Source organism: Neovison vison, chromosome 2, assembly GCF_020171115.1.
Source record: "Neovison vison isolate M4711 chromosome 2, ASM_NN_V1, whole genome shotgun sequence".
Lineage (NCBI taxonomy): Eukaryota > Metazoa > Chordata > Mammalia > Carnivora > Mustelidae > Neogale > Neogale vison.
Window position 1 is genome coordinate 71,147,203 of NC_058092.1, and position 21,231 is coordinate 71,168,433.

The following is a 21,231-nucleotide window of genomic DNA, read 5'->3' on the forward strand; positions in this document are numbered from 1 at the left end:
CCGTGAGAGACTGTGGACTCTGACAAACAAACTGAGGGTTTTGGAGGGGAGGAGGCTAGGGGGTTGGGTGAACCTGGAGGTGGCTATTAAGGACGGCACATATTGTATGGAGCACTGGTGTGGTGCATAAAAAATGAATCTTGGGACACTGAAAAAAAATTACAAAAAAAAGAATGCTTTCTTGAACATATTGAGTATATAATACATGCACTATATTGATGAATTCAAGTAACATAATTTGAGACATAAATTTATAAACAGCAAGTTTTAACACAGAAGTTTAAATCAGTAGAGAAAGAAGAGAGCAATTTATTTTCTAAGAAATATGTTGGAAAATTCAGTGAAGAGGTGACACTTGGAGTGAGTCTCAAGGATGAAAGAAATTTCTCCTCTAAGACAGCAAGGCAGAGAATTAAGGGATTTCATCCACTTCAGGCCCTATAGTCCTTCCATGCTCTGTTGAGACTGATTACAGACTGCAGACACTTGTTCAATCCTGTTTTGTGTAAAGCACTGTCAGATGTTTAAAAAAAAAATCTATTCTTATACACACATGTTTACACAGAAAGCTACAGATTTTAAAAGCTTAGTATTATAGATACTGTTCCCTATTTGGTTACATTGATACTAATTTTATTACACAAAACAAAATATACAACAGTGGAGCTGTTACTTGGCAAAATTCACAAGTCAATGTGTGTGTGTGTGTGTGTGTGTGTGTTGTCCTAAACTGATTATATTATTGTTCCAATTTATTCTATTTATTATTGTTGTTCCTATTCTATTTGTCAAGCCATTGGCAGGAAATTTGGACTAAGATATTTTTAGGTAAACCCTCTCTTTCCCCCAAGGAGAAAAGCATATAGATTTTTCATCCTTTAATTACTGTCAAAAGGCAAGTACTCGAGTTCATCATTAAGTGTCACAGGTTACTTTTTTCCTGCAATTGGCCAATGGCAAATTTTACTTTCTTTTAATCAAAGGAGTTGTTTCTAAGTCAGACCTAAAGTTAGGGATCAGTGAAGCAGTAGTACTCAGTGTTAAGTTTTAAAAATTAAGATGTTTCAGTAAACTTAGAAGGAATTTTTTTTTCAGTTGAAATGTTTTGCTATGGCTGATTTTACATAACTTTAAATCTTATATTTTGTTCATTTTTTCATATTTTAAGATGTTTTAAAATGTACTGCTGATAAACACTTGTCAGCAGATGGTAAGTTTGATAAGCAGTACTCATATACTACATTTTTGTAGTTCCTGTATATATTAGACTTAAGTCAATGAGTTAGCAACATTCGGTTCTTTTTTTAAAGTGCTAGTTCAGATATTTCTTAGTTAAAACATGTTATAAAGTTGTTTTGCAAGGGCTTTTAATATCCATTTTATATGAGTTTTCAATGAAAAGTTAACTGCTTATCAGGATTCATAAAATCTGTACATTAGCTGATTTCCTGAAAAAAAAAAAAAAACCCACACAACCTTTTTAACATATTATATTTGGAGAGTGGTTTGGCCTTGAATTGTTTGCATAGAGTTGTAATACATGTTTAACTAGTTTTCTTTTTGAAAAGTTTTTTTCAGTCTGTATATAAAGTCTTATCTTTAATGTTCTCACTGATATTAAACACTCTTAAGCATAAAACCATTTACACTGATATTGCAAGTCTTTAAAATACCCATCTCTAGTTGAGATGAAGGGTTTGCTAAGAAAGGCTCAGTAATGTACTGTTTTATATTAACAGGAAACAGAGCAGCAGTAGTGGTTTGAATACCCTGCAAACAGGAAGTTTGACACATGCATAGCTCTTAGCTTCTGTGTAAGAACTTGTTGAGCTCCTTCTGAAAATATTTTCATTTACTTTAAGTAAAGTGCAAATGCACATGAATGGCAGCTTATAAAGAACTACCCTGTAACCAGTATACAGGTACAACTGCTCTTCAGAAATTGGAAGGTTTTGCTAGCCGATTATTTCATAGACATTCTAAAAGTACTGCACATGATCAGAAAACTGCTCTGGAAAATGACAGCCTTCATTTCTCTGAGCATACTGCTTTATGGGACAGATCAAGTAAGTTTTGTTTTGTTTTGTTTTTAATGATACATTTTAACTAGAAGCTAAAATACTAATTGGAGTTTTAGAATCAAACATAAAGAACAATGTTTTGTCTTTTTGTGATTTGTACAAGGACATTTTGCAGGATGAAGTTGCAAAATTCCACAAAACTTGATTATAAGTTGAACTGAATCGTGTAGTTCATTGTTTTGTTTTATATGTGACCATTAAGTCACATGTCAGTAGGAAATTTTCTACAGAATTTTATGTAATGTCTAGTGAATGTTAGTTTGTTTTTATTTTTTGTTCTTATATGAAAGTGAAAAGCCTAAATTTTAGGAAGAATAATCAGTTTATTTTTTAAAAAGTTTTTTGGATTTATAATCCTTAAAATTTAAAAGGGCAGAAGACTCTGGAATTTAGAATTAAAGTTCTACTGTGTTTACCATTTTTTATTTTTAAGTACCTGTGTGAAAGTTACTTCAGGTTTTTTTATAAGCAGGATTTCTAATATGAAAGCATAGTATAATTACTCTATGTAAAATCTTATATTTATAACATAATAAATATCAAAAGCTTTTATAATTTTATTTTATGTTATTTTAATTGTGGTTAAAGGAGGAAAAACTTGTTTATGCATACATCACATTCTTTCCAGGCATGTTAAAATGTTTGAACTTGATGCTTTGCTAAAATGTAACCATTTTTGGTGACATGCACTTTAAAAGATAAGATATAAACAATACCAGTACCTCCATTCCACATCTCACCAAAAATACCCTCCCCAAGGTATTTTTGTCATTGTGATTAAAGGAACAATAGAATTACCCTTGGTACCTTTGCCCTTTTTGATGTGTTTGATGATCAAATAGCACTAGGTTTTGCTTTTTTATGTTTATATATTCCATAGCAGTTTAAAACTCAGTTTAAAAAAACAAAACAAACCAAGAATGGTTTACAAAATTCAGCCTTGGTTTTTTACAGTACCTTCATGGTTCTATAGAAGTTTATTTGAACTTTTTATTTACTGCATCAGAATTTTTTTTACCTTCTTTGAGCTGTTTTATAAAGAGAAAGTAAAGAACACATATATTGTTAAAATTCTTCTTCCTTGAAGGTTTTGATTGTTTATAATTAATCCTTACTGTAAAGCAGGTCGATAGATGAGGAATCTCAAATATCTTCAAGGTAATGAACTGTTAAATATTAGAAATAATTCTACATTATTAAAATTAACCAAACAGCAGAAGTTTGTTATTCATTCCACTTGTCCTGTTCTATTAAATTGCACTCTTCTAGGTCCCTTTGGAAATCTTTTTCATGCATTTGGAAGACCTTTTAATTAAGCATTCAATTAAGAATGGGGACAGTACTGAATTAGTTTCTGTTTCACTAGTACCTACTCCTCCAAAACAGACATAGTAGGTGTCTGTTTAGTAAATGTATCTCAAATGTGTTTGATGAATGAATGAGATCACAGGCTTGTAATAAAACTTATGTTTGAACCATACTGTCACCATTTTTAAAAAATGTATGGGGCCTCTGATGTTTTCTGAAACACATCCTAAAACTAACAATTGAAGATAACATCATGAGCATGATTTCTTTTAGAAAAAAGAGACTGATGGGGCGCCTGGGTGGCTCAGTGGGTTAAAGCCTCTGCCTTTGGCTCAGGTTGTGATTCTAGGGTCCTGGAATTGAGCCCCACATCGGGCTCTCTGCTCAGCGGGGAAACCCCCCCCCCCGCCCACTGCCTACCTCTCTGCCTACTTGTGATCTCTGTCGGTCAAATAAATAAATAAAATCTTAAAAAAAGAAAAAAGAAAAAAGAGACTGATAAAATGCTGTCAAATAAATAAATAAAATCTTAAAAAAAGAAAAAAGAAAAAAGAGACTGATAAAATGCTGTTAACATTTTTCTGAATTGTGATGTCACAAAATAAAATAAATAGTACACTTGTAACACAAGTAAAATTAGGTGCAGGCCTTGTAGCCCTGTAAATAATAGGCATGACTCAAGAAATATTTAGAATAACTGAATATTCATTAATCAAGTATTCTTCTACTCTCTTCTCTCTTTCATATCCCCAAAATATCAAAAGACACAATAATTTTATATACATAATGATGGGTATAGTAAACACAAGCTCTAGTTTTCTGTTATGGAGTGTGTTACTGTAGAGGAGAAAACACTGATGCAACAGAAACAGAAATCCTATCATTTCAAAATTCCAGGGTTTATTTTGTGATGAAAGCACAAATTACCATTTACAGAGTGAGTTATAGAAGGAACTTTTACTATATGAAGTTTTTATGAAAACCACATTCTTCAAAGCTACTTAAAGCATTCTACTTGTATGACTTGTTTGACAAGAAAAAACAATGTACTATCTCCTGATAATAAACATTCTGAATATGCTTGTTCCAAAAGTGCTATTTTAAGAAATCAACTAAGCACAGAAAATACATGTAATTTTTTTAAATTGCCTGTTGAGTAAAGATTAATTACCAATTTAAGCATTTATGAAATGTAACAAGTTTTAATCCAAGTTTTTTCTCTAGTGATAGTAAATATAGGAAGAAATACAGTATAAAAGCCACGCAGAACTGTGTTTTATCTTCTGTTATTAAACTAAGTAATAGGAATTCCTGTTTGATAACATAAATATTTAACAGCTGATTCCATCTACATATAAGTACAAGAAGTTCAAAAGAAAAACATGGAGGAATTCTGCTTTTTGTTCTGACTCAGAATGAACAGGAGTATTGATGTTCATTGAATTGTCTTTGTAGCAAATGTATTATGGTTACCTTTTAAATCTTCCTTTGATCATAAGTGGTATATCAAATTATACAATGCTGAACTTAATTGAAGTTTTCACGATTTAAATCTTGGACTTTATACACTTAATGAATGTCTAATATAAACATTTTAAGGACTAAATAGGTGAATACCATCAAACACTTTTTTTTATTCTCCTTCCCCATGAATTGACAAGCTATTTTTCTGGTAGATAAAAAGCTGTATGAGTGAATCTTAGATTTACATATCATATTAAACAAATACACAATTTTGTATATAGATTTCTTCAGGTAGGATTAGATAACTAAAAGGGTTTATCAGGCCACTTTATCTAGTTAGTTTTACCTTTCCAAAGCTCATACAATCTTTTTTTTTTTTTTTTTAAAGATTTTATTTATTTATTTGACAGAGAGAGATCACAAGTAGGCAGAGAGGCAGGCAGAGAGAGAGAGGAGGAAGCAGGCTCCCTGCTGAGCAGAGAGCCCGATGTGGGACTCGATCCCAGGACCCTGAGATCACGACCTGAGCCGAAGGCAGCGGCTTAACCCACTGAGCCACCCAGGCGCCCCGCTCATACAATCTTTAAGACAATTCACTTTCATGTTTCTTTTTTTTTTCCCTTGAAGATTAATTTATTCATTTTAGAGAGGGGCAGGGAGGAGCAGTGGGAGAGAGAGAAATCTCAAGCAGACTCCATACTGAATGTGGAGCCCAATGCGGGGCTGGATCTCATGACCCTGAGGTCATGTCATGAATTGAAATCAAGAGTCAGACACGTAACTGACTGAGTCACCCAGATACCCCTTTCATGTTTATTTCTTAGGCCACTGAATCTGTGTTACTGCAACTTCCTTTTTTTCCCCATTGTAACTTCTAAGCTAGAACACCATCCACATTATCCTTTTATCTGCTTTTTCTATCAGCAGCTATTCCATAAGTTTCTTGGTAGCAATCCATTTTTAGTCATTTGGCAAATGTTTTTGAGAATTTACTGTATCATGGTCTACAAATGGGCTATGGGAAAAATAAGATCTAGTTCTTACCCTCAAAAACAAGAGTAGGAAGAGCAAACATACAACCAACATAATATTTAAGGTATAGTGAAATGGTTACTTAAAATTGTTAGTTTACTGTAGGAGCTTAGTGTAAGAAGAAATTAACATTAAAGGGAGATGGGACGACCTTCAAGAATATGAAGAATGAATTGACTTCTGAGACTCAGAAGAGGAGGAAAAGGTTATTTTAATATAAGAAAATAAATAACATACACAAATATGTGAAAACATGAAAATTCAGGATTTACTTAAAAGACATGGTAAGATATTAGAAGGGTAGCCTGTAGATCTGATCTTGGAAATCTATCATATACTCAGAATTTTGAACTACATTCTAATAGACAGTGGGGAGCTAATCTGTTTTTTTAAAGCGGAAGATAATATATGTGCAGTCTTTGTTAAAAGGGCCTAAAGAATTTTAATTTTACCTAGCATAATAAAGGAAAAGTTAACTTGCTTCTTCTGCCATGAAATGTATTTGGATACTAAAGATTTTCTATTTGAGCTGGGTGGGTGTTTACAACGAAGACTTTTGGTCAGTACATGACCATGGCAAATGAATAGTCAGACACTGGATTCCCTTTACAATAACAGTGCTAATTTAAGATGTTTCTTCTCTCTGGAATTCCTTTTCCTTCCTCCCACCAGTGGTAAGATCTGCTCTTATGTTCAGACTCTGTTCAATTATTATCTCTAACAAAAATCACCAGAGCATTCTTTTCCTATTTTTCATTCCAATAAAATTCATAATCTTCTTTGTTCTCCTATCATCTTATGCTCACTCAATTATTGTTTATTTATAGATATAATAAAGTTTTTATTACTTTTTTAGTAATAGTTTTATTATTAAAGTTATATTACATTATTCCTTAAGTTACATATCTCCCATATTTTTCCCCAATTTATTTATTTTCAGAAAAACAGTATTCATTATTTTTTCACCACACCCAGCGCTCCATGCAAGCCGTGCCCTCTATAATACCCACCACCTGGTACCCCAACCTCCCACCCCCCCCGCCACTTCAAACCCCTCAGACTGTTTTTCAGAGTCCATAGTCTCTCATGGTTCACCTCCCCTTCCAATTCACCCAAATTCCCTACTCCTCTCTAACGCCATATCTCCCATATTTGACTTTGAACTCCTAGAGGGCATAAATTTGTCAATTTATTTTTGGTATTACCAGCCTATTTCTCAATAAACACTGAGTTGTTTGTTAGATTGCCTTTAAATATCACTATGGTCTTACACTAACAAGCATTCTTTAATTTGTTCTACTATGATCTTTGCGATTTATTTCAAAGGCTTATGGTTACTAACCAAAAGCAGTAAGATGCTGACCTGAACATGGAAAATACCACTTTCCAGAGGCACTAAACTCTTCAGCATTATCTGTGCATTTTTATCATGATTGCTTATAAGAACTTGAATAATCAGCAGACCTTATACTAAACTAATGGGAAAATTAAGTAATTTAACATTAGAAAATGTTTCCATGGGCTACTTAGCAATGCCATATTGTATATCAAGTGTAATAACATAAAGAGTAGCTTCTTTTTTTTTTTAAAGATTTTATTTATTTATTTGACAGAGAGAGATCACAAGTAGGCAGAGAGCTTCTATTTGCTTGTGTTTTCCAAGAGTAACCATACTACGTGGTTAGAGAAAAAGGAAGATTAAGTATATATTGTAGGTATTGTCTTGCTGCTCGAAGTGTGCATCCCCTGGGAGCCTGTTGCAAAGGAAGATGCTCTGGATGCCTGGGTGACTCAGTCAGTTAAGTGTCTGCCTTTGGCTTATGTCCTGATCCCTGGGTCCTGGATAGAGTCCCACATCGGGCTCCTTGCTTAGCAGGGATTCTGCTTCTCTCTCTGCCTGTTGTTCCCCCTGCTTGTGTTCTCTCTCTCTGACAAATAAATAAATAAAATATTTTTTAAAAAAAGAAAAACCCTCAGGCCCTATCAAACCTGAGTCAGAATCTTCATTTTAACAGAATTATCCAGCTGATTGATATGCACATTAAAGTTAGAGAAGCACTTTTTCCCTAGTAATATTTTAATCCTATTACCAAATAATAGGAGAAAATTTGCAAACCTTAGAAAAGAACAACAACAAAAAAAAGAAATCACACAATTCCACCAAAAGATAACCACTGCTAACATCTTTTGTACATATAGTCTTGTAGCTCTAGATATCTTTTGTATATATAGACTGGTTTTTGCATAGATAAACAAATTTCCACCAGCCCCTCAATTTGGATCTTTTAGTGCACAGTATTTTATTACATTTTTGCTTGTCATAAAGAGTTGTTACACAATACATTTTAAGATGGCTGTTTTGTATTCAATTGTATTCAATTTGTATTCAATTGAAGGATGTAACACAATTTATTTAACTGATCACTGGCCATCTAGATTGTTTTAAATTTTTGTTATTATACAAAAAAATGCTGTGATAAACATCCTTTTAGTGAAATCTTTGTATATATTATTTTTATATTTTATAGGACAAATTTGGAGAACTGTTATGACTATTTTAAGACTTTTGTATTAATTACACCCCAGATATACAAGTAATATAATCTTTTGGAGTTGAATTTGTTTCACTATTCAGAGAAGATGTTTAAATTCCCTGCCTTATTTTCTCCTTTATTATTAGTTTTTATCAGAATTCTCCACTTTTCAAAACTGATCAATTATTAGGAGCATAACTAAAAGACATATTTTAGTTGACAAATAGAGCATTATCATTATATGTTCCTTGGTAGTCAACAGACAATAATCTACTTGGAGATTCAGACATCTTATAAAGTATATCACATACTTCTGATTGTGCAATATAGCTGTGACTCTTATCCCTTCATTCCCATATTCCCTGGATGGAATATTGTCATATACATTATCATATGAAACATTTATCTATTGTCAGACATTGTTTTAAGGACATTGCATGTATTCATTCATGTAATTCCTTAAAAAGCCCAGTAGGGTTTACAGATGAAGAGACTAAAGCACATTGAGGGACAGTAATTTCTTCAAGATAACATACCTAAATAGGAAGAAATTTGAACCCAGGTGGTCTGGCTCCAAAGTCCATGCTTTTAGAACCTATTCTGTGAAATCTTTCTGTATGTGTGTAAGAAAAATGGGTCTCTGGCTCCTGTAGCAAAGATTTTGTGTCTTGGGTTTCCTGTCAGATGAGAGACAGTGTGTGCATTATGAGGACCAAGAAGATGAACAGGCTAGAAAGAGAAGTTTGAAAATAAGATGCCTTCCAAAAAGAGCTAATAAATCAAAACTGGACTGATACATTCTCTGAAGGATTGAATATTACTTGCAAAGTCCTAAAATAATGGCTGTTTTTAACGAGCTTTTAACTAGTTGTATAACTAGTATGGCCACTTATGATACAAATAAGGTTTCATCTTTTAAATATTCAGATTAATCACTTATACTAATCTGTTTATATTAGCACATCTGCTAAGTTGCTCTTTTCTTGGTGTCTCCTTCCACTCCCCTTTCACATACTGCTAAACTTTTGACAGTTTACTCATTACAGAGAGGCTAATCTTCCTTTCAAAGCATGAATAAAGAGGTGAGAATTTTGATTAGTATATAAGCTAGTGGTCTCATTTTTTATTTTGCCACTGCTACATGGTTTCGTGGATTAAAACTTATCCCCGGGACTCCAGGAGCACGCCCTGAGCCGAAGGCAGTCGTCCAACCAACTGAGCCACCCAGGCGTCCCGCATCGGGCTCCCAGCTCCATGGGGAGTCTGCTTCGCTCTCTGACGTTCTCCTCGCTCGTGCTCTCTCTCACTGTCTCTCTCTCTCTCAAATAAATAAATAAAATCTTTAAAAAAAAAAAACAAAAAAAAAAAACTTATCCCCAAGAATTTGATGTATCCTTGCTCTTGATGTGATGACACTGACCCTTGTGGAGACCTTTTGGTTCTTAATAGGAGGATGACCACCCTTTCCAGTGTTATGTTTATCCAGGGGATATAGCACAGGATTTAGTTTCCTTAATTTATGCTTAAATGCTTCATAAGCCTGACTTCCACGCCAGGTCGAATGTGTGACATTATCTTTCAGCCCTTTCCCCACACTGTACCAAAATCAGCCTTCCTTTCTTGAACATCTTGTGCAGGAATAGCAAACTGGTTGTCTGTAACTCAGATATAGCTCACAGATAAATTTTGTTTGGTCCTCATGGTATTTTTTTAATAATTGAATTTTATACCATTATTTTTTATAAAAATATAAAATGATTTTTAAACAAAAATATAAAATGATTTTCATATTAATATTGGACTTTAGTATCCTTGAACCATTAGAAAAGTTGATTTCAGAGGCCTCTTATTCCATTTAAGAACAAATGGGCACTGAATGAATATGCTTTTTACTCAGGATTTATACTGTGTGATTTAGTCTGTCTGGCCTTCTATTGTTTTGCCTATACATCCTCTGTAGACACTAAATTTGGCCTAGAGTGCCTCTAATTTAAACCCTAAATCACCAACTCAGATTCTCCTTTCCGTTTTGATAAAGCTTGTTTAGTGTGCCTTCCTACTTATGGACCACAGATACTATCACTAAAATTCATGAAAGAAATTCTGGTAATTCTAAACCTTAGAAAGAATGATGTCTAGTTTTAATCCTTCCCTTTCAGGATCCCCATTTTATTTTTAATGTAGATCTACTTACCTCCGCCTCTTTAATTAATTTTGTTTACCATTAGGTTTGGGAAGGAACAGCCTTTACTAGCTCCAAAGGGTTTTTGTTAGGTCATTCCCCCCAGCTAATGAATGCCTGCTAGCTTTACACTTACATAATTAAGTTGTCCACTGAAGTGATTCTTCCCAGGGCAAAGAAGATCCTTGCTTCAGTCAACTGTCTCTACTTACATAGAGGAGCACTTGACAACGTTTTATTTTAAAGATTTATTTATTTATTGGAGAGTGAGAGAATGAGAGAGAGAGTGCATACATGTGCCCTTGCAAGCATGGGGAGGGGCAGAAGGCTAGAGAAAGAGGGAAAGAATCTTAAGCAGACTCCCCACTGAGCGTGGAGCCAGATATAACAGAGGGCTCAATATCACAACCCTAAGACCATGACATCAGCTGAAATCAAGAGTTGGGACGTAACTGAACCACCCAGGAACAATGACAACTTTTAAAAAATTAAGTATAATTTATATACCATAAAACTTTGTCATTGGAGTTCAATGTAGAGTTCAGTGTTTATTAATAAATTTGTAGAATTGTGCAGCCATCTCCACAATTCATTTTTAGAATATTTCCATCACTTCAGAAAGTTTTATACCCGTTGGCAGTCAGTCTCCACTTTTCATCTAAACCACAGACAAACTCTGATGTTTTCTGGGCCTACAGATTTCCTTTTCTGGACATTTTCTACCTCTAAAATTTTCTGTCCCTATAGATTTTTGTCATTACAGATTTTTCATTTCTGGATGTTTTATATAAATGGAATTATACAACATGTAATCTGTTGTTTCTGACTTCTTGCACTTAAAGTTATGTTTTTGATGTTTATCCATGTGAAAGAACATAACAATAATTTTATTGCTGAATTATAGCATGCTTTATGGGTATAATATATTTTGTTTAACCATTCAGCAACTGATAAACATTAAGGTTATTTCCAGTTTTGGATTATTTGGATAATGTCGTGATAAACATTTGCATACAAGACTGAGCAGTTTTTCTGCTTTTAGTCCTCTTAAGCAGATATCTAGGAGTAGAATTGCTGGGTCATAGACTAAGTTTATGTTTATTCTTTTAAGAAACTTGCAAATTGTTTTAAGTGGCTTTACACTTTTACATTACCACCAGCAATATATGAGGGTTATAGTTTCTTCACATTCTTGTTAATACTTGATATCATCAGTCTTTTTAATTATAACCATTCTGTTATATGTGAATTGGTATTTCATTGTGATTTCAGTTTGTATTTCCCTAATAATTGATGATGTTGAGCATATTTTCATATGTTCTTAGAAGCCATTTGTGTATCTTCTTTGGAGAAATTTTCAAATCTTTTGCCCACCTTCAAAACAGGATTTTTGCCTTCTTATTACCAAGTCTTAAAAATTCTATATATATTCTAAACACAAGTTCTTTACCAAATACATAATTTGCAAATATTTACTCTTGGTCTATGGCTTGTCTTATTTTCTTAAATGATGTCTTTGAAGACTAAAAGTTTGTGATTTTAATGAAGTACAGTTTATCATTTTTTCCTTTATACTTTGTACTTTTGTTGCTAAATCAAATCATTGTCTAACCCAAGGCAATGATGATTTTTAGTCTCTGCTTTCATCCAGAAATCCATTTTTTTAGTTGTCTTTGTATTTATGATGTGAGGCATGGAGTGAAGTCCTTCCCCCCTTCATATGGCTATCCAATTTTTACTGTACTTTTTTAATCCAATTTTTAGCATCAGCTATCAGTTTCTTTTTTTTTAATTTTATTTTTTTCAGTGTTCCAAGATTCATTGTTTATGCACCACACCCAGTACACCATATAATACATGCCCTCCTTAATACCTACCACCATGCTCACCCAACCCTCCACCCCCTCCCCTCCAAAACCCTCAGTTTGTTTGTCAGAGTCCACAGTCTCTCATGGTTCATCCCCTCCTCTGATTTCCCCCAACTCACTTCTCTTCCTCTTCTCCCAGTGTCCTCCATGTTATTCCTTATGCTCCACAAGTAAGTGAAACCAAATGATAATTGACTCTTTCTGCTTGACTTACTTCACTCAGCATAATTTCCTCCAATCCCATTCATGTTGATACAAAAGTTGGGTATTCATCCTTTCTGATGAAGGCATAATATTCCATTGTATATGTGGACCATATCTTCTTAATTATTTTTATTAACATATAATGTATATTTGTCCCAGGGGTACAGGTCTGTGAATCGTCAGGCTTACATACTTCACAGCACTCACCATATCATATACCCTCCTCAATGTCCGTAAACCAACCACCCTCTCCATACCCTCCCTCCGCCCAGTAACCCTCAGCTTGTTTTGGGAGATTAAGAGTATCTTGTGATTTGTCTCCTGATCCCATCTTGTTTCATTTTTTTCCTTCTCTAGCCCCCAAACTCCCCACTCTACCTCTCAAAATCCCCATATGAGGGAGATCATATGATAATTGTCTTTCTCTGATTGACTTATTTCGCTCAGTATAATACCCTCTAGTTCCATCCATGTCATCACAAATGGCAAGATTTCATTTCTTTTGATGGGTGTATAGTATTCCATTATATATATATACATACCACTTCTTCTTTATCCATTCAACTATTGATGGGCATCTAGGTTCTTTCCATAGTTTGGCTATTGTGGACATTGCTGCTATAAACATTTGGGTGCACGTGCCCCTTCCAACCACTACATTTGTATCTTTACGGTAAATACCTAGTAGTGCAATTGCTGGGTTGTAGGGTAGCTTTATTTCCAACTTTTTGAGGAACCTCCATGGTATTTTCCAGAGTGGTTGGACCAGTTTGCATTCCCACCAACAGTATAGGGGGGTTCTCCTTTCTCCGTGTCCTCTCCTGCACCTGTCATTTCCTGACTTGTTAATTTTACCATTTAGATCGGTATGAGGTAGTATCTCACCATGGTTTTGATTAGTATTTCCCTGATGCTGACTGATGTGGAACACTTTTTCATGTGTCTGTTGGCCATCTGGATGTCTTTGCAGAAATATCTGTTTATATCCTCTGCCATTTCTTGATTGGATTATTTATTCTTTTAGGATTATTTGTTCCATTTCTTTGAAGAAAATAGATGGTATTTTGATAGGAATTGCATTTAATGTGTAGATTGCTTTAGGTAGCATAGACATTTTTACAATATTTATTCTTCCAATCCAGGAGCATGGAACATTTTGCCATTTCTTTGTGTCTTCCTCAATTTCTTTCATGAGTACTTTATAGTTTTCTGAGTATAGATTCTTAGCCTCTTTGGTTAGGTTTATTCCTAGGTATCTTATAGTTTTGGGTGCAGTTGTAAATGGGATTGACTCCTTAATTTCTCTTTCTTCTGTCTTGTTGTTGGTGTAGAGAAATGCAACTGATTTCTGTGCATTGATTTTATATCCTACACTTTACTGAATTCCTGTACCAGTTCTAGCAGTTTTGGAGTGGAGTCTTTTGGGTTTTCCACATATAGTATCATATCATCTGCGAAGAGTGATAGTTTGACTTCTCCTTTGCCTGTTTGGATGCCTTTAATTTCTTTTTGTTTTCTGAATGCTGAGGCTAGGACTTCTAGTACTATGTTGAATAGCAGGGGATATAGTGGAAATCCCTGTCCTGTTCCTGACCTTAGGGGAAAAGCTCTCAGTTTTTCCCCATTGAGAATGATATTCACTGTGGGTTTTTCATAGATGACTTTGATGATATTGAGGTATGTACCCTCTGTCCCTACACTTTGAAGAGCTTTGATCAAGAAAGGATGCTGTACTTTGTCAAATGCATTTTTAGCATCGATTGAGAGTATCATATGGTTCTTGTTCTTTCTTTTATTAATGTATTGTATCACATTGATTGATTTGCAAACGTTGACCAACCTTGCAGCCCAGGAATAAATCCCACTTGGCTGTGGTTAATAATCCTTTTAATGTACTGTTGGAGCCTATTGGCTAGTATTTTGGTGAGAATTTTCGCTTCTGTGTTCATCAAGGATATTGGTCTATAATTCTCCTTTTTGATGGGGTCTTTGTCTGGTTTTGGGATCAAAGTAATGCTGGCCTCATAAAATGAGTTTGGAAGTTTTCCTTCCATTTCTATTTCTATTTCTTTTCTCTTTCTTTCTTTCTTTTCTTTTTTTTTTTTTTTTTTTTTTTGGAACAGTTTCAGGAGAATAGGTATTAATTCTTTAAATGTTTGGTGTAATTTCCCTGGGAAGCCATCTAGTCCTGGGCTCTTCTTTTTTGGGAGATTTTTGTTGACTGCTTCAATCTCCTTGTGGTTAGGGGTCTGTTCAAGTTTTCTATTTCTTCCTGGTTCAGTTTTGGTAGTTTTTACATCTCTAGGAATGCATCCATTTATTCCAGATTGTCACATTTGCTGGACTATAGTTGCTTGTAATATGTTCTTATAATTGTTTGTATTTCTTTGGTCTTGGTTGTGATCTCCTCTTTCATTCATGATTTTATTTATTTGGGTCCTTTCTCTTTTCTTTTTGATAAGTCTGGCCAGGGGTTTATCAATCTTATTAATTCTTTCAAAGAACCAGCTCCTAGTTTCATTGATTTGTTCTACTGTTCTTTTGGTTTTTATTTCATTGTTTTCTGTTCGGATCTTTTATTATTTCTCTTCTGCTGGGTTTAGGCTTTGTTTGCTCTTCTTTCTCCAACTCCTTTAGGTGTAGGGTTAGGTTGTGTATTTGAGACCTTTCTTGTTTCTTGAGAAAGGCTTATATCGCTATATACTTCTCTCTCAGGACCGCCTTTGCTGTGTCCCACAGATTTTGAACCATTGTGTTTTCATTTTCACTTGTTTCCATGAGTTTTTTCAATTCTTCTTTAATTTCCTGGTTGACCCATTCATTCTTTAGTAGGATGCTCTTTAGCATCCATGTATTTCTGTTCTTTCCAACTCTCCTCTTGTGATTGAGTTCTGGCTTCAGAGCATTGTGGTCTTAAAATATGCAAGAAATGATCCCAATCTTTTGGTACTGGTTGAGACCTGATTTGTGACCCAGATGTGATCTATTCTGGAGAATGTTCCATGTGCACTAGAGAAGAATGTGTATTCTGTTGCTTTGGGATGGAATGTTCTAATATATCTGTGATGTCCATCTGATCCAGTGTGTCATTTAAGGCCTTTATTTCCTTGTTGATCTTTTGCTTGGATGATCTGTCCATTTCAGTGAGGGAGATATTAGAGTCCCCTAGTATTATTGTATTATTATTGATGTGTTTCTTTGATTTTGTTATTAATTGGTTTATATAGTTGGCTGTTCCCATATTAGAGGCATACACATTTAAAAATGTTACATTTTCTTGTTGGACAGACCCTTTAAGTATGATATAGTGTCCTTCCTCATCTCTTATAATAGTCTTTGGCTTAAACTTAAAATCTAATTGATATGATATAAGGATTGCCACCCCAGCTTTCTTTTGATGTCCATTAGCATGGTAAATTGTTTTTTACCCCCTCACTTTCAACCTGGAGGTGTCTTTGGGTCTAAAATGAGTTTCTTGTAGACTGTATATTGATGAGTCTAGTTTTTTTATCCATTTTGATACCCTGTGTTTTTTGATTGCGGCATTTAGCCAATTTACATTCAGGATAACTATTGAGAGATATGAACTTAGTGCCATTGTATTGCCTGTTAGGTGACTATTACTGTATATTGTCTCTTCCTTTCTGGTCTACTACTTTAGGCTCTTTCTTTGCATAGAGGATCCCTTTCAATATTTCCTATAGGGCTGGTTTGTTGTTTGAAAATTCTTTTAATTTTTCTTTGTCCTGGAAGCTTTTTATCTCTCCTTCTGTTTTATAACCTAGCTGGATATAGTATTCTTGGCTGCATATTTTTCTCATTTAAAGCTCTGAATATATCATGCCAGTGCTTTCTGGCCTGCCAGGTCTCCGTGGATAAGTCTCCTGCCAATCTAATATTTCTAGCACTGTATGTCACAGACTTCTTGTCCCAAGCTGCCTTCAGGATTTTCTCTTTGTCACTAAGACATGTAAGTTTTACTATTTGATGACAGGGTGTGGACCTATTTTTATTGATTTTGAGGGGTTTCTCTGTGCCTCCTGGATTTTGATGCTTATTTCCTTTGCCATATTAGGGAAATTCCATACTATAATTTGCTCCAATATACCTTCTGCCCCCCACCCTTTCATCATCTTCTGGAATCCTAATTTTTCTGATATTGTTTCATCTTATGGTATCACTTATCTCGAATTCTCCCCTCCTTGGACCATATCTTCTTTATCCATTCATCTGTTGAAGGGCATCTTGGCTCTTTCCACAGTTTGGCAACTGTGGTCATTCTTGCTCTGAACATTGGGAATACAGATGAGATGGCCCTTCTTTTCACTACATCTGTATTTTGGGGGTAAATACCCAGAAGTGCAATTGCAGGGTCATAGGGTAGCTCTATTTTTAATTTCTTAAGGAATCTCCACACTGTTTTCCAAAGTGGCTGCACCAACTTGCATTCCCACCAACAGTGTAAGCAGGTTCACCTTTCTCCACATCCTCTCCAGCACTGTTTACTGTCTTGTTAATTTTGGCCATTTTAACTGGTGTAAAGTGGTATCTCATTGTGGTTTTGATTTGCATCTCCCTGATGGCTAAAGTTGATGAACATTTTTTCATGTGTCTGTTAGTGTTTGTATGTCTTCTTTGGAGAAGTGTCTGTTCATGCCTTCTGCCCATTTTTTAATGTGATTATCTGTTTTTTGAGTGTTGAGTTTGAGGAGTTCTTTATAGATCCTTGATATCAGTCCTTTGTCTGTAGTGTCATTTGGGAATATCTTCTCCCATTCCATGGGTTGCCTCTTTGTTTTGTTTACTGTTTCCTTTGATCAGCTATTAGTTTCTTTAAAAAAAATCTGCTAGAATTTTTCATAGAAATTGTACTGAATCTGTAGATTAATTTGTAAAGAATTGCTCTTTTAACAATATTGAGTGTTATAATCCATGAAGATGAAATATTTCTGCATTTTATAGATGTTCTTTAATTTCTATGCAGTGTTTCCTATTTTTTTAGTGAAAGAGTCTTGTTAAAATTGATTTTTAAATATTTTATTTCTATTAACACTGTTGTGAATGGAGTGGTTTCTTTTAGATCGTTTGTTCCTAGTATATTAAAATGTTATTGATTTTTCTATATTAATCTTACATCCTATAATGTTAATAAACTCATTTTTTAGTTCTAGCAGTTTCTTTGTAGATTCCTTAAAATTTTCTACATATAGAATTACATCATCTGCAAATAAAGACAGCTTTCTTTCTTATCAATCTGTACGCCTTTTTTCTTACCTCATTGTACTGACTAAAACTTTTAACACAAAATTGCATAGAAGTGGTGAATGCCAACATCTTTGCCTTATTCCCAGTTCTTGGAGGAAAAATATTCCATCTTTCACCATTATATATGAGGTAAGCTATAGAGTATCCCCACACACACACATGCCTTTTTTAGCTTGATGAAGTTCCCTTCTAGTCCTAGTTTGTTAAAAACTTTTATCACAGGTGTTGAATTTTATGGAATGCTTCTTCCTTATATATTCAGATGATTATGTAGTTTTGTCTTTTATCTTATTAATACAGCATATTTCCTAATTGATTTTCAGTATTGAACCAACCTTGCATTCCTGCGACAAAGCCTACATGGTCATGGTATATAATCCTTTTTATATACTGTTGGATTAGGTGTGTTAATATTTTGATTACGATAGTTGCATTGTGGTGCATATTGGTCTGTAATTTTCTTTTGATCTTTGCCTAGCTTTGTCTAGCTTTGTTATCAAACATTATAGAATAAAATGGGCAGTGTCACATCCTCCTTTATATTCTGAAAAAGTTTATGTAGGATTGGTACTAAATCTTTGGATGTTTCATAGACAACCCTGAGGAAACTATATGGAAATGAGCTTTTCCTTGTGGGAACAATTTTAATTATTAATTCATCATTTTTTTTAAAGATTTATTTATTTATTTATTTGACAGACAGAGATTACAAGTAGGCAGAGTCAGGCAGAGAGGGGGAAGCAGGCTCCCCGCTGAGCAGAGAACCTGACTTGAGACTCGATCCCAGGACTCTGAGATCATGACCTGAGCCGAAGGCAGCGGCCCAACCCACTGAGCCACCCAGGTGCCCTAATTCAACATTTTAATTTGTTCATAGGTCTTCTCAGATTTTCTCTTTCTTCTTGAGTTAGTTTCACTAACTTGTCTTTCTATGAATTTGTCCAGTTCATCTAAGTTACATAATCAAGATAAAGTTATTTATAGTATTCCCTTATAATTTTTTAAAATTTCTCTAATGTCAGTGATGATGTTCTTTCATTTTTCATTTGGATAATTAGTATCTTCCCTATTTTGTCTTGTTTTATTATGTTTCATGAGTTTTAATGTTTCATCAGTCTAGCTTGAGGTTTATCAGTAAGACTTTGGTCTTATTCATTTTCTCTGTTGTTTTCCTATTTTCTATTTCATTGAATTTTCCTCTGACCTGCTGTTTGGTTTTGGTTTAATTTAATCTTCTTTCTTGAGTTTCTTAAGGTAATAGAAGCTTAGATTATTGTTTGAGACTTTTCTTCTTTTCTAATATAGGTGTTTAAATCTACAGATTTCCCTCTAAGCTTTGCTTTATCTCCATTTCATAAATGTTGATTTCTTGTAGGTGTTTTTAATTCAGTTCAAAATATTTTCTAATCATCCTTTAGATTTCTTTGTGATTTAAAGATTTTTTTTTTTTTTTGACAGAGATCACAAGTAGGCAGAGAGGCAGGCAGAAAGAGGAGGAAGCAGGCTCCCCGCTGAGCAGAGAGCCCGATGTGGGGCTCGATCCCAGGACTCTGGGATCATGACCCGAGCCGAAGGCAGAGGCTTAACCCACTGAGCCACCCAGGCGCCCCTCTTTGTGATTTAAATCCAAATATTTGGGGCTTTCCAGATTTTCTATTGTTGATTTCTAATTTAATTCTGCTGTAATGAAAGAACATGTTTTGAATGATTTCTAGTCCTTTCTGATTAATATATTGTTTAGCTTATGCTTAATATGGAAATTTCCACTTGTGCTTGAAAAGACTATGTATTTTGATGATGTTAGGTGCTATGTTTTTATAAGTGTCAAATTTTAATGGTATTATTCAAGTTTTCTGTATCTTTGCTGATTATCTGTCTAGTTTTTCCATGAATTATTGAGAGGGGAATATTGAAATCTTCAACTATAATTGTTGAATTATCTAGTTCTTCTTTCAATTCTGCTATTTTTGTTTTAGTATTTTGGGAGCTATTTTGTTTAGTGTATATAGATTTCTAATTGTTAAATCTCTAAGATGTATTGGCCATTTTATCATTATGTCCTTTTTTGCCTGAAGTACTTTTTTTTTTTCCTCTTAAAGTCTATTTTGTCTGATACTGATTTAGGTACTCCAGCTGTCTTATGGTTACTTTTTGCATGGTGTTCTTTTTCTTTTCCTTTCAATCTATTTATATCTTCAAATCTGGCTTTTGTAGATAGCATACAGTTGGACCTTACTTTTTTTTGATCCAGTCTGATAATTTCTGCCTTTTAATCTGTCTTTATTCCATTCATATTCAATGTAATAATTGATATGGTTGGATTTCCATCTTCCTTTGTGCTATTTGTTTTTGATATGTCTTATAGTTTTTGTGTATTTTTCTCTTTTATGTCTTCAGTGTTAAACAAATATGTATTAGGTACCATTTTAATTTCTCTTTGTTTTTTAAATAAATTTTTAAAAGATATTTTCTTGATGTTTAAGTGTTATAGTGTACATTTTATCTTAATCACAATCTCCTTCAGGATAGTACTGACTTAATTCTAGTGAAATATAGCTATTTTAATCCAATAGAGCTCCATTTCTTCTCCAGCTCTGTGTTATTTTCACATATAGTACATGTACATTTTTGTAAACCCAGCATAGCAATTTCATACAATTTAAGTCCTTTAAAGAAATTAAGAGAAGACAGAAAAGTATATATTTATAAAGTTTTTTACTTATATTTTTTACCATTTCCTGTATTCTTCATTCTTCCTGTCAATTTGAGTATTGTCTAGTATCATTTCCTTTCAGCCTGAAGGACATCCTTAAGTATTTCTGTTTACAACAAACATTCTCAGCTGTTATTTATTTGGAAAGGTCTATTTGCCTTTGTTTTTGGAGAATAGTGTTTTGGGTAGAAAATTTTTGTGAACAGGTTTGTTTCTTTTTTCTCTTAGCAGTCTGAACATATCATTCCACTGCCTTCTAACTTCCCTGTTTCTGGTAATTCTATTGCTTTTCCCTTGTACATGATTAGTCATTTTTCTCTTGCTGCTTTTAAGATTTTCTCTTTGACTTTGTCTTTCAAAAAATTGAGTATGATGTGTCTGGGTACAGATCTCTTTGTGTTTATTCTAGTTGATATTGTTTGAACTTCTGTATCTGTGGTGTATTTTTTACCATCCAGTTGGATTTTCAACCAGTATTTCTTCAAATATTTTTTCTTTGCCCTTGTCTTTCACCTCTCTTTCTAGGATTCCTATAAATATATGCTGCTACCCTTACTATCCCACAGATTTGTGAGATTCT

At 34.0% G+C, this 21,231-nt stretch overlaps 1 protein-coding gene across 2 annotated transcripts in view; it reads left to right on the forward strand.

Moving 5' to 3' along the window:
• The window catches only part of PRKACB (protein kinase cAMP-activated catalytic subunit beta), a 126,836-nt gene that overhangs the window by 49,648 nt on the left and 55,957 nt on the right, over positions 1-21,231 (forward strand). The window contains exon 1 of one of the 2 annotated variants that reach the window (XM_044238574.1): positions 1,788-2,066. The exons of the other annotated variant lie outside the window; for it this stretch is intronic. Within the exon in view, the coding sequence (XP_044094509.1) occupies positions 1,883-2,066 (184 nt within the window). The 5' untranslated portion in view covers positions 1,788-1,882. Of the gene's footprint in view, positions 1-1,787; positions 2,067-21,231 lie in introns of those variants that run through there. 2 annotated transcript variants of the gene reach the window in all.